The sequence below is a fragment of the Strongylocentrotus purpuratus genome, unplaced genomic scaffold (assembly GCF_000002235.5).
Source record: "Strongylocentrotus purpuratus isolate Spur 01 unplaced genomic scaffold, Spur_5.0 spur5_scaffold_19, whole genome shotgun sequence".
Classification (NCBI taxonomy): Eukaryota; Metazoa; Echinodermata; class Echinoidea; order Camarodonta; family Strongylocentrotidae; genus Strongylocentrotus; species Strongylocentrotus purpuratus.
Window position 1 is genome coordinate 28,860,090 of NW_022145604.1, and position 13,032 is coordinate 28,873,121.

General features: G+C 36.9%; 1 protein-coding gene across 1 annotated transcript; it reads left to right on the top strand.

Annotated features, from left to right (window-relative positions):
- Positions 1-5,882: 5,882 nt before the first annotated feature.
- LOC105441475 (sushi, von Willebrand factor type A, EGF and pentraxin domain-containing protein 1-like) lies at positions 5,883-12,176 on the top strand. Its single transcript, XM_030989888.1, has 7 exons — positions 5,883-6,081; positions 7,366-7,614; positions 7,992-8,237; positions 9,148-9,357; positions 10,476-10,753; positions 11,369-11,648; positions 11,989-12,176. Exons 2-7 carry the CDS (start codon positions 7,407-7,409, stop codon positions 12,174-12,176), a joined length of 1,410 nt encoding a protein of 469 aa, XP_030845748.1. The 5' UTR covers positions 5,883-6,081; positions 7,366-7,406.
- Positions 12,177-13,032: the final 856 nt, after the last annotated feature.

Sequence of the window (13,032 nt, forward strand, 5' to 3'; positions counted from 1 at the left end):
ACAAACTTATAAGGCCCCCATGAATTACATGAGTAATTGAGTGAGGATTGTACAATGCGATGATGGGAAGGGGAGCTGTTACCCCCCTCCCCGATATCAACAAAATGTGAACATTCAATCAAACTGTTACTGTTAGCCTGCAGAAGACAGATCGTTGCTTATGTTTGATTTGAAGTAGTCGCTATTCCAAATACCTTAGTCATGGTATCAATGTAACTTGACAAAACAGTTTAATTTAACTATCGAAACAGAGACAGGTGAATTAAATTCAGGATATTTTACTGGCATCGCTGGTAGGGGTACAATGTACATGTATTTTAATTTTCGCATCTTTCTGTGAAAGCGTACATAGTGTGATTTCCGGTTACTGTACCCGAACATCACCATGCACGCATCATGCACTTAGTGATGTATTGTGGGACATGGCTATGGACACACCATTGGCTACGTAATACTCCACAGGTAGTGAAGATGATGCACGTATTTTAATGACTTGTAGCAAGCAAAAATTAAAAAAATATATAAACAAATCGACCGAAGTAGATTTTGCACGTTCTCTTCTATAACATCTTGATTTTTTCACCACCTCTCACAAATAGTAAGGATTTCACAATGTTAAAACAAGCCCTGCAAAATCACTTTGTAATGCGTCCAATCTTCTGAAAACGGTACAACGAGAGGGTATCTAGGTATCGAATCATTTTCTCTTTTGGAATGTCTTCTGGGCTTGGCTTACCCCCTTTAATTCCGCTTCTCTTAGATATACAAGCTCCAACATTCGACACGGCTTGCCCTCATCGCATTAATGCTGATGCTCTAAGTGGACGCACCACCGCGGAAGTATACTTTCAGGAACCCATTCCAATTGACATCTCTGGAAATGTTACCATAACGAGGTAATTATTACGACATTATGTACCACCATAAAAATTATGAAGAGTCTAGGTCTGAGATCGGTCAAAACTGCAGGAATTAAATTAGCTACTGTTTTCTTGGCATTATAACAAAAGGAAAGTGACCGGTCATAGTTCTACTTGCAAGAAGGCCTACATCGCAATGGTTGCCCGTGAAGTTGGTTATGGATACGCGCGGTGAGATACAAGCAATGCTCTTCTTTTGATTCAAGCCCTCCAAATGAATACACTTTACTATTGGTAAATATGTCTCTTTTTAAAGAATTAACACGGTATAGACCAAAAATATTCACTGCTTAGTTTCGGGTTGCTGATATAACTATAGATCCTCGGACGTTCCGGGACTGCGCTTCACAGTTTCCGTACAGGTTCAAGATCATTTAAGGGCAATCATGTGTCCCAAAGCACTCGATATTTGTATAATATGAGGCTAATAATGAGTAAACAAAGTCATATTCATGATACTCACATTCAAGGTGCGGAGGTCATCAAGCAAATAAGCAACTTGAATGATACTGCTTCTGCTGCCACCATGACCACTGCTATAGTCTTCGCCCCTTTATCTTTCCGTCTATTCCAGTGGGGGTGTTTCACAAAGATCCGAAGTTGAACTTATCTTTAAGTTGGACTTAACAATTATGGAAGGCCTTTAGCATCTTTGAAATTATTTTTAACAGTTATTTTAAAAGGCATAAAATGTTGATTCAAATCATTCATATTTGTTTTATTATCAAGGAGAATTCATGTACTCGACATGTGATTTATAAAAAGTCTAAAATACTTGAATTTCGCTTTTGAGTAGATTTCATTTTAAGGCTACAAATGGCTCTCCATAATATTTAAGTCCAACTAAGAGTTAAGTTCCACTAAGAATCTTTGCGAAACACACCCCCCCCCCCCCAGGGTCGTGGTTCTCCTTTTTACATATTGACACTCAATCCTTCTCTTTCAAAAGAAAGAAGTGAAATATATATTTGTAAAAATGCAAAAGAAAAAGAAAATCAAACAGAAATAAATAAATCAAATCAAATCAAATCAAGTTCACATTTCGTGTCGCATTGCTCGCTTTTCAAGACAAACGATCATGTTATATTTTCCAGTACATTGATTGTTTAACTGTATGTTTTCAAAAATGTACAACAGACTGGATTTGGTGTACGCTCCAGGAAGTGAATTTCCAGAAGGCGATACAAGAATTAGATACAAGGCAACCGATGCTTTTGGACTAACTTCATTCTGCGACATTATCATTACAGTGAATGGTAAGTCTCGGAATGTATTGAGAATCATAAAACAAATAGACCAAAGAGGCGCAATAAGACGGCTAGCAGTGACAGACTTAAGATAACAGCGCAATGGAAGAGAGACAGGTAGAAAATAGTCAATAATATTAATATATTCAAACAAATTTAGTGACCAATAAACTTATTTAGTATCTTTTTATAATGTTTGTAATGGAGACAAAAACATTTTTCTCCTCACGAAAACATGTGTTTCTTTTCTGTGGAATATATCCAACAGCGTTGAAGCGTAAAGTCATTGTATCCTAGTTATTTAGATGTGAGGCTCAAAATGATATAACAATGAATAAATGAAAACAAACATTAACCAAAAAGGAAATCTTTTTATTCCGCCTTTCTGGTGATGGTTTAAGTTATCCGATGCAACGCCCAACAACCGCCCCTTCACGGGTCTGTAAGTGGCTGCGATGACTCTTTCGTTGGAAGTGAATGCGTGATCTCGTGTGATGTCGGCTATAATCTGGAGGGTACATCAAGTTTGCAGTGTGAACTAACATCAGATGGGACGTCTGCATGGAATGACGGAACTCCGACTTGCCTTAGTGAGTATAATTGCTATCTTCTTTTAATTTTGCTTTAATATCTTGATTGATAAATGAGAAGGGAGACAGATATTCATATTCCTGTGTTTAGGAATTTATTTTTATACTATACTATCAACATATGAAGAACAATACAAGCTTTTAGCCCGTAGGTACATAGTTGCGATTGATATATCGATCACAAGTTGCGATTAATATCAACTCTTTATGTACATGTATTGAATTAATGCAATAAAGAATTGTACAAAACAAAAATCTGTTTAAGACAGGGCCCAGGTCGTTACTTTACTATTGGGTATCATATAGTCTTGCTTTTAACCAATTCTTTCATTTGCTATTTAAAAAGACCGGTTTTGTAATTTTCCTTCGCTTTTTTCAAAACAGTACAAACATGTCCATCTCTGCGTATTCCTGAGTTTGCCTCTCTTTCTGGCTGTGATAGTTCACCCGTGCCTTTTGGATCTATTTGTACATTCTCCTGTGAGCTTGGTTATACTGGCATTGGAGAGAGCACAAAGACCTGTCTGGAAGAAGAGGTGTGGTCTAGTACAAGCTTTGTATGTGAAAGTAAGTCATCAGCTCAATTCCCGTTACTGATAATAGGTCAAGTGTTCGAATCCTGACACGGCACTAATATCCTTTGGCAAGATATTTACCCTGCACTTGCTACTCTCCACCCAGTAAATGTGAACCCGGTAGGATGCGAACGGTCACGTGGTTGAACGAGCAAGTGTGCGCTTGTAAAATGGCGACTGGCTGGAATGCTCCCCAGGGAGTGGAAATGTGCACACATTGTGTGCGGGTAAGCCTGATGACCGGGGTAATAATATACTTGTAAAGCACTTTGGCACATCGTTGGATTGATGTATTGAGCGCTATATAAAAACGGAATATTATTATTATGATTATTAATAGAAACTAGCCTTTATACATTTAATTGGAATAATCCTACCATTCCTGAGAGTGTTAACTAACTCTTCCTTTTAAACAAAATGTCATAATATGCTATAAATATTATGCTTCTTTAATTTGCTCTTTTACATAATCATGGCAATTATTAATTTCACGAAATAAAACATTGTCATTCGATCAGTGATTTTACATTGTTTTCAAGCAATTCTTTCTATTCATATAATATGATCTTATTGGTCAAGTATGTATTAAAAACAAGTTTGTTCATTTCTTTTCAAGGATTACCATGTGAGGCGCTGTCTGAACCATCATCCATTACGATCTTACCAGAGACTTGTTTGTCCGATCCACGCTTCGGTGATGTCTGTACACTGGAATGTGAGCAGTCTGGTTTCAAGATAACACCTCCTGGTTTGAAGGAGGTTACTTGTTCCAGTGATCAGACCTGGACTGGCCAAGTAGAACAAGCTCAATGCGTGGGTAAGAATCTACTTAAAAAGGCCTGCTCGTATATATAGTTTAGTTGTCGAAAAGAGTGTTTTCTACTGGAAAGTATAGTTTACATTCATACTTCCACTACGTAAACATGAGCCATAGTAGGACGATGGTTTATTTAAATTATTTTGATAGGTTTTCTGTCTTTTTTTGATAAAGATATTAAGTTATGTTTGGAATTTTCAACATAAAGGAATTTGAAAAACTAGTTAATTGTCTTTTAGAGCTGCATGTATCAGTGTAAAGATAATAATAATTTATCTTTTTTTGTTGGGGAATTCGATATTAAAATTTCTTTTTGAAAAATACAATTGTGCAATAGAATTTGAAAAATGTATGTACATGTTTATCAATTGCCTTCATAAGATGTGGCATCAAGCAAATGAATGTGATGTTTATGGAAACCTTATTGTCACCTTTTGTTTCAGATTTACAGCTACCAGTATTTGAGGACTGTCCGTCAGATTTTGTTGCCTTTGCGATCAAAAGCTCGGATAAGGCCAATGTGGAATGGTCAATAGTCGCTACGGACAATGACCCATCACAAGAACCGGTAGTGATCTGTAATCCCCAACCTGGAATCTTGACCATAGGTGTACATGTCGTCAGATGCAGTGCTATGGATGAAGCCGGTAACGAGGCTACCTGTCAATTCAGAGTGGAGGTCAAAGGTAGGATTCTTCATATACTACAGGGCCCAGTGGCGTAGCAAGGGTCCAGCTGCTGAAGGGGCAAATGCTTAATAGTGGGAGGAGGGGAGAGTTAATTAATATTAATTGTGTTTCCTCGTTCGGCTATCCTCATCATTTCAGTTCTTTCGTTTTTCTGTATATTTTACTGTCACTATCACCCCAGCTAGACCACAGACTTAGCCTAACACATACTTGGCTTACACTTTACACCTAGACAACTACCCACAAAATCTACACTCAGATAGTTATCCCCAAGACGCCTTTGAAAATCCCAGAAATTATCTACTGCTGTGATGACTTCAGCCAATGTTGATGAAACTGGGCTTAATTTCTATGAGCGTGAAAAGATTAAATGAAAAGAAAGCATGAATATGCTTGTAAGTGAGGCACAGGGGACAAATGGTATTACGTCCTCCAACGGACTAATTACTTAATTCCTCACCAAAGGGTATATTAGCGCATTGATGCCAGGACCTCCCATTAACAAGACGACTGGTTTACTACTGAGCCATAATTGCCCCTTCCCGCACCTTCACTTGTTATAAGTATTATTATGAAGATTTTTATAATCAATATTTCATCATTGACAAGACCGTTAACCTTCTTTTTAAGCACGTCAGTGTCAACCCCTAACTCCTCCTGCACAAGGCATTATAGTGGATGAATGCGACAACACCCACGGCTCTACATGCCACATAGCATGCTCTGAAGGGTACCGTTTAGTGGGCTCCCCAATCGGACGCTGCGAGTTCGATGCATCTGCGCAGATGTTATGGGAATTCGAGGAAGAGGCCTCTTGTGAAGGTAAGAAAGATGAAAAGAAAATGGGTGTATATGTTGGACCCTAGCTAGGTGTAAAGCAGCCGTCAGCTTAATTACCTAATTTAGTTTACACTTATAACTGGATCATCATCTCATGCCACCATTCTTTGTGCTCTCTGGCTAACACTCATTTTATTATAATCATAATGCCACTACCATTAAAGGTGATAACTGTTTCACATCTTATGATTTTCAGAAATCAGCTGTGCCCCACTCCTTGTTCCTGATTTAATCCGAGTTTCTCCGGAAGCGTGCTCTGAATCGGATATTGTGCCCCGCGGGACAGTCTGTACTTTGAACTGTCATTTCGACCTGACGTTAGAAGGGGACAATGAACCTCTGACTTGCCTCAATACGGGAGAGTGGGATCGTGAACTCAATACAGTGTCACTCCTGTGCAAGGGTAAGTCTAAAGTCACACTAGAGTAGCTACCAGTCATTAACCAGAGACAACCGAGAATGCTGCAACCAGTGAAAACAATAGCTGACTAAACCCCATAAATTTAAATGAAATTATACTCTGGGACTTGGTGCCAATGGGTTTATCACAGGTAAAATAATACTTTATTCATTAAAAGTTGAAGGTTTGTGTGAAATAACCTGTGTGAAGGTTAACATACATACGGTATAAACTGGTTGCAGAATTTTGGCCACTGTTTGTCATATTCTGTGCCTTTGTGGTGATTAATAACTGCGCAAAAGTGTTTTGCACCATCTGTAAACCAAAGACACAGCGAAGGTCCAAGAACAGTAGTAGTTTGTTGGCGATCGATGGTATATTGGCTGCCAATTATATATTTACAAATTGGTTGCCGATTAGCTGCTGAAGGACATCAACCCAAAATAAATGTTCAGCTACTACCCGCAAAAACCAAAGACCAGCCGCCAACCAGTTATCTTTTGACGAATTGTTGTACTACCATAACCACTCCAATGACCACTACCATCACTACTACTAGTTGTATTACTAATACTACTACTAGTATTTATACTATTGATACTACTTCTAATACTAGTTTTACTGCTACAATGTACCACTACTACTTCTACTACTACTACTACTACTACTACTACTACTACTACTACTACTACTAGTGCTACTACTACTACTACTACTACTACTACTACTAGTGCTACTACTACTACTACTACTACTACTACTACTTCTACTACTACTACTACTACTACTACTACTTCTACTAATACTACTACTACTACTACTTCTTCTCTACTACTACTACTACTACTACTATTTAATTGCTATTTGTTTTTGTAAACGAATATCAACCACTGGGGGTAACAGATGTCATATGCGTATTAACTGAGTTTTTTGTTGTAAGATGCAGTAATGTGAAACGTATAGCACCCGCGACATCATTAAAAGGAAAACAATTTTTAAATATTTTTTTTTAGCAGATGTTTCTGCATTTATTGATAAATCAAATTTAAAATATTCAAGTAACAATAATAGTTTATAATATAATTGATTTACATAAAGAGTGACAACTTAAATACACACAAAAAAATATATATATATATATATATATATATAATTGAAAACTTGAAAGTATGGAGGTATTAGTAAAAATAATCAAGATAAATGCAGAGGCCAACTATCATGAGCAAGAATGCTTGAGTCGATAGCAGCCGGTCGAGGCGTAATTTTGTTGTATTATTTTCTTTGTAGATGAAATCCCCCCTACACTCATCTATTGCCCACCACATATCATGGCTACTCGTACTGAGTATTGGGGTGTAGAGGAGAGTTTCTTCTACCCATCAGCAGAAGATAACTTTGACATGGCACTACAAGTAACCACTGACCCTCTAGATTTAACGTCCCCCTACACCTTCACGTCTGATACAACATGTACATACACATTCACTGATGATGCAGGGAATAGTGTGTCTTGTGTCTTCAAAATTGACATCACTAGTGAGTATTAATTGTTCATATTACATAACGTGTTTGAAATACAGATATCCCCATTTCACAAACTAACCGCGGGTGGCTGGTTTGAAAAGTTACATCCAAAAGCAACGTACTGTACATAACAGCTTTGCTTTGCAATATTTACAATCAAACGAACAAAACTTGTATGAAATACACAAGAAATAGATATTTTGCCTATTTATATATATATATTTATATGTAAGAAAATAATCTAACTTTTGTGCATACCCTTCTCTTAGCCTATAGATATATTTGTTTATCCACTCTATAATGAATATCAAAAATTCTGTTCAAATGCGTGTAAGTGCCTATGAGGTAATTATTTGAACTATCATAAATCACCACTATCTGTTTTCCAGATGAAGTTCAACCAGTTATCACGTCATGCCCATCTGGTCGTGAAATGAATACAAGTGAAAGAGTCGGTTTTGTCGACTGGGAAAAACCCTTGTACATGGATATGCCCGGTGTTGAGTTGGTGACATCTTGCAACACTCCAAAAAGTCCTGTAGAACTTCCTTGGGGAGATCATGACATCATGTGCCATGTTACCGACCCTGACAGTGGTTGGCAGGCTGCGTGCAGAATGCCCTTCAAAATCAGACGTAAGTTTCTCTTTTTATCGTGATCATTTTGCCAATTAAGATGGAACGCAAGTGACCTATTTATTACTTCACAACACATATCAAAAAGAAAAGAAAAAAGGAATCAATAAGATTTGCAAAATGTGGTAAAATAAGTGACTTCATGACAATTATGTCCCAGCTGTGGACGTAGTTATCATTAGCATGAAAAACACCTGCTAGATGAGAACAGTAATTGAAAAACATACAAGTTTTAATTATCGGTGGATGCATCGACCGACTTGAAATATATGTACACCACTGAATAAATTAAAATTACATCTAAAAAGGGTCGGGAAACAGCAATATTGCCATGATTGCATCACAGGCCTCCTTTTGAACATATTGAATAGATTCTTAAATAAAATCAGTATTTGATTGATTTACTGTTTTTATAGTCCTTTCATTATAATCTCATTCGATTTCGATTGAAAACAATTCTTTTCATCACGTTTTTTAATGAATATTCGATAGTCATGTGTTAATAACTGAATATATCTACACAATAGTATTGTACAATTACGATTGTGCATGCATGAATTCAATGTCAGATCATTATAATTATTACCGTGTTGGCTTCAACCAGTTTCAGCAGGTGTGGGTTATATAATATCTGAAATGTAGAGATAGTACACTTATCTTTTGGTTGTATTTCCTCTCTAATGTGTCGCATGAAATCGTAGGCCCATTATTCTATTTTTTTTTCTTCAAAATCCGGGCTATAACAAAGCCAAAGGAGGTTAGTCTGAGACTCTGGGGTCTAAGTTTCCCTTTGTTAAATGTGGTCTTAGACCAAGAATCGGGTTGAACTGTATTAATGAACTACAGCTAGGTCATAGATGTACAGTAATATTTCAAAGTATGTCATGCATTAATTCTTTCTTCGCTGCAGCCATTTCCTGCGCAGCTCTTGCCATCCCTGCACATGGAGCACTGGCCTGTGACAACTTTGCCTTTGGTCGGTCCTGCAGTGTTCTCTGTGAAGAAGGCTATGATGTCCCACGTGTAAGGTCTAGGCAAGGAAGTACAAGCACCATGAAATTGTTCATCTGCGGTAACTCTGGATTATGGTTTCCTCAACATCTTGTTCCTGACTGTTCAGGTACCTGGCAAAGCGTCTACATCTCATAAATATTCAAGTATAGGCTTGATTTAATATCTCACCTTGATAGAAATTGAAATATTAGACAAAATGTACCAAAAGAGGGTTTAATTTTTTGCCTCCTCTATGCAATAGACTGTTAGGTCAATCAAACTTGCACTTCTTCCTCTTTTGGTATGAAATATTGAAAAAAATGAAACTTAAACTTCAACGTAATAACAGGTCATAAAAACCTAAAAGAAAGAAAAAAGCTTTTGCGGTCGCTAGTTAAACAGTACCTTGTTTTATGAGCAGTATCATTGTGTTCATTTATTACATGGATTCACGACTCGTTTATTCTTTGTGACTGTTGATGTGGAATTAAACCTGGCTTCTTATAATAATAATTTATAAATTCTAGATTTATATATATCGCTTGATACCAAATATCTCTGAGCGCTTTATAGATATTTGTATTACCCTGGTCATCGGATTCATTCATGCACAGTGTGCAACCCTTCCACTTCCGCTCATGTGGAGATTTTTAAATCAAAAGCTTCCATCCTACCAGGTCCCCATTTTCTCCCGGGTTGAGAGTGGCAAATACAAAATAATCTCTTGCCAATGAATATTAGTGCCCATGTAGGGGTCGAACTCATAACTTTTGTAGTTCCTGTCAAGTACTTGAATTACTAGACTTAGACACCTTCAAAGCAAGTTTTAAGTCCACGTCAACATCTACAAAGAGTAATCGCTTAATGAACCATTTAATAAATTTTAAAATGATACTGCTCACAGGTTCACATTTAATAAAGAATCATTTCAGGTTTCTCTTTTCATTTCTGTAATATAAAGTATAAATGAATCGATATGTTATGGGAACAGAAATCAACCTTCAACATGATAGCAAGACTTTAAATGAAACAACCAGAGACGCTTGTAATAACTTAACCTACGAAACAACCAGAGAAATTGTTAATAACTCAACTTTTTAAATTTGCAAACCTTTCAGTGGCTTTTTCATAATCCAAACATGACACTTCTCTATAACCAAAATTACACTTGAGTAGATATTATGGAAGTCTTAAAGATTGCTTACCTTCAATTTGCAATTTCCATTATTTCTACTTCACCTTCAGAAACAAGGTCATCCAGACATAATCTACCCCTGATAATGTACTACCCATCACCATGCTCTCACCATGACACAGCAAGCACGGAGACAATAGCTACAAAGTTTCTTCAGATCATACGGCAGAGTTATTTCCATGATATTTGCACAGACAATCACCTGTGTACAGTTGACAATGTTAATGTATCATGTGATAGCATGACCGACCGTAGAAGGCGCTCCATTTCTGACACCAACATGGAAATGGCATCACAACGTGAAGGGTCTGACATGAAGGTTACCATGGTAATAGGAATAGCTCATAAAGTTTAAGTGAGATGTGTTTACTAACAACATTTAACTGGCATTGTCTACCTCATTGGAAATCCATCCGTCCACAACAGTTAATATCTTGTTATTTTTCTTCTTCATAAGATCCTGAAGAAAAAAATACGAAGTCGAAAAAAAGAATCATGCATAAAAAATATGAATTCAAATATAATAAATGCGATTTGATAAATTATAAATCCAAATTCTAATTCATTTGTTTTAATTATTATACTTTGGCATCAGATCTCTGGGCAAGAATGTTTAACGAATTTTGTGTCAGTAAACATAATTTAATTTTCCAAATATTTATTGTGACTTTGACAATACTAAGAATAAAGCTACATTGTGTGCTAGCGCTTTAGACATTACCCCAGTCATCATATTTAGTTTATATCTTTTCTTTAAAATTAAAATCAAAATTTTCTCTAACACTGTGATGTGTTTTAGGTGATATTGATATTTTGATTAAATAATTTCTTCACAAATTCTCGGTATTATAATTTCTCAATCATGTCAGTGGGTGCATCGTATATTGAGGGAATAAACCAAGATATTATATTTTAAGCAATTCTCTTTTCTTATCTATTATAGTTGCTCCAGGTTTCTCCCCCAAACAATCACAATCGTGGTATTGACGGAGAAGGTAAAGGGGCTGCGGAAATTCTTCATCGTCTTGCACAACACATACACAGTCACATTCAGCACCACATCATGGAAGCTGATGGCCCAGAAGGGACTATGGAAGAGGGAGAGGACGTTCGTGAGGAACCTGGACATCAGCAGTTTAAACCGGAAGCAACTCTACTCCTTGGAGACATCTCATTGGAATGCGATCGAGGACATTATCTAAACAAAGATCTACAAACATGTGGTAAGAGTGCTTAAAAAGTACTCATTTGCATTTCATTTAATTATATTAATATGTGTCTGTTTTTATACGTATTCTGAGGGGGGGTGGTTACAGGATCTTGATGAGTTTTCTTCTTGATGAGAAGAAAAACAATATTCTGCATCACTTTTTAAGAGACTTCTAATCTTAGCGCAGAAAAGAAAACAATGTTTTAATTATCATTGTTCACAGCGAAACTGGGAGAAACTGTACCTTATGATTATTTTGGTTTGGACCATTTTCTTACGGCATATGTGACATGCATTATTTTACACATGAACAATTGTGTTTCTTTCTTTTTACTACTTTGCAATAATTACAGTACCTTGCCCTGCTGGATATTATCTGGATGTCACATCAGAGATCTGTACTCCGTGTGAACAAGGTTTCTTCCAGGATGATCAGGCTCAAACTGACTGTAAGCCATGTAAGAATGGAACCTCGACACGAAACCAAGGAGCAACTCATTCGGATCATTGCGAAGGTACCAACAAGAGGCTATTACTGTAAGGCCTACTCATGAAAGTACATATCGTTATGCAACATTTGTAATCCTGTGACAGGAAAAGGGGATGGTTTGGCAGTAATTAGCAGACAATTTTGTCGACGCCTTACTCAGGGATTATCATAATCTGTTGGCCTTAATGGCATTTGATGTCATTGTCAGATAGTAGATTAGGATATTATATAGGCTATTATTATCATAAAATGCTAATTATGGTCACCCCGACCAATGACATTTTTCTGTATCACTCTGATCAATCTGAAGTCATATAGATTCAACCATAACTTCAAAAGTTATATAAATGAAGGGGTGCTGTATATACGCTTGCCTAACTCCCCCCCCCCTATTTAATTCTTACGCAGTGCTATGCGGTCCTGGTCATTTCTCATCAACTGGGTTCTTTCCTTGTATGCGGTGTGAGCAGGGTTCGTACCAATCACTTCATGGTCAAACTCGCTGTGAGAATTGTCCACCTAAGTTGACCACACCAGACCATAGCGGAACGTCTATTGACGATTGTCAAGGTGATTTCTCAAATAATGATTATGATTCTATCATAAATGAATTTTATTGAGATAAGCTTTGTCTGTGTGTTCAACCTGACATTCTTGAAAATCATCGCTAGGCCATTGTTGATTACTTAACCTCAGTTGAAGGTCTGTCTTTTGTCATAGACTTAAGTTTACCGATGCAATCACCAAAGCATTTTTTGTTCTTGGTGCAATAACTTCCATGTAGCAATATTGTGGTCAAACTATGATATTACTACTGTACTACAAAGAGATATCTCAGTTTACATTCACTTACCTATTTTTTTAAAAGTTGATTTTGAACATTCCACCTAACTCTGGTTATCGGTAC

Excerpts from the sequence above, each read along its gene's own strand:
- LOC105441475 (XM_030989888.1), top strand. The coding sequence starts at position 7,407 with ATGGCTACTCGTACTGAGTATTGGGGTGTAGAGGAGAGTTTCTTCTAC. Across the intron at positions 7,615-7,991 it reads CTTCAAAATTGACATCACTA|ATGAAGTTCAACCAGTTATC; the intron begins GTGAGTATTAAT and ends TCTGTTTTCCAG. Across the intron at positions 10,754-11,368 it reads CTGACATGAAGGTTACCATG|TTGCTCCAGGTTTCTCCCCC; the intron begins GTAATAGGAATA and ends TATCTATTATAG.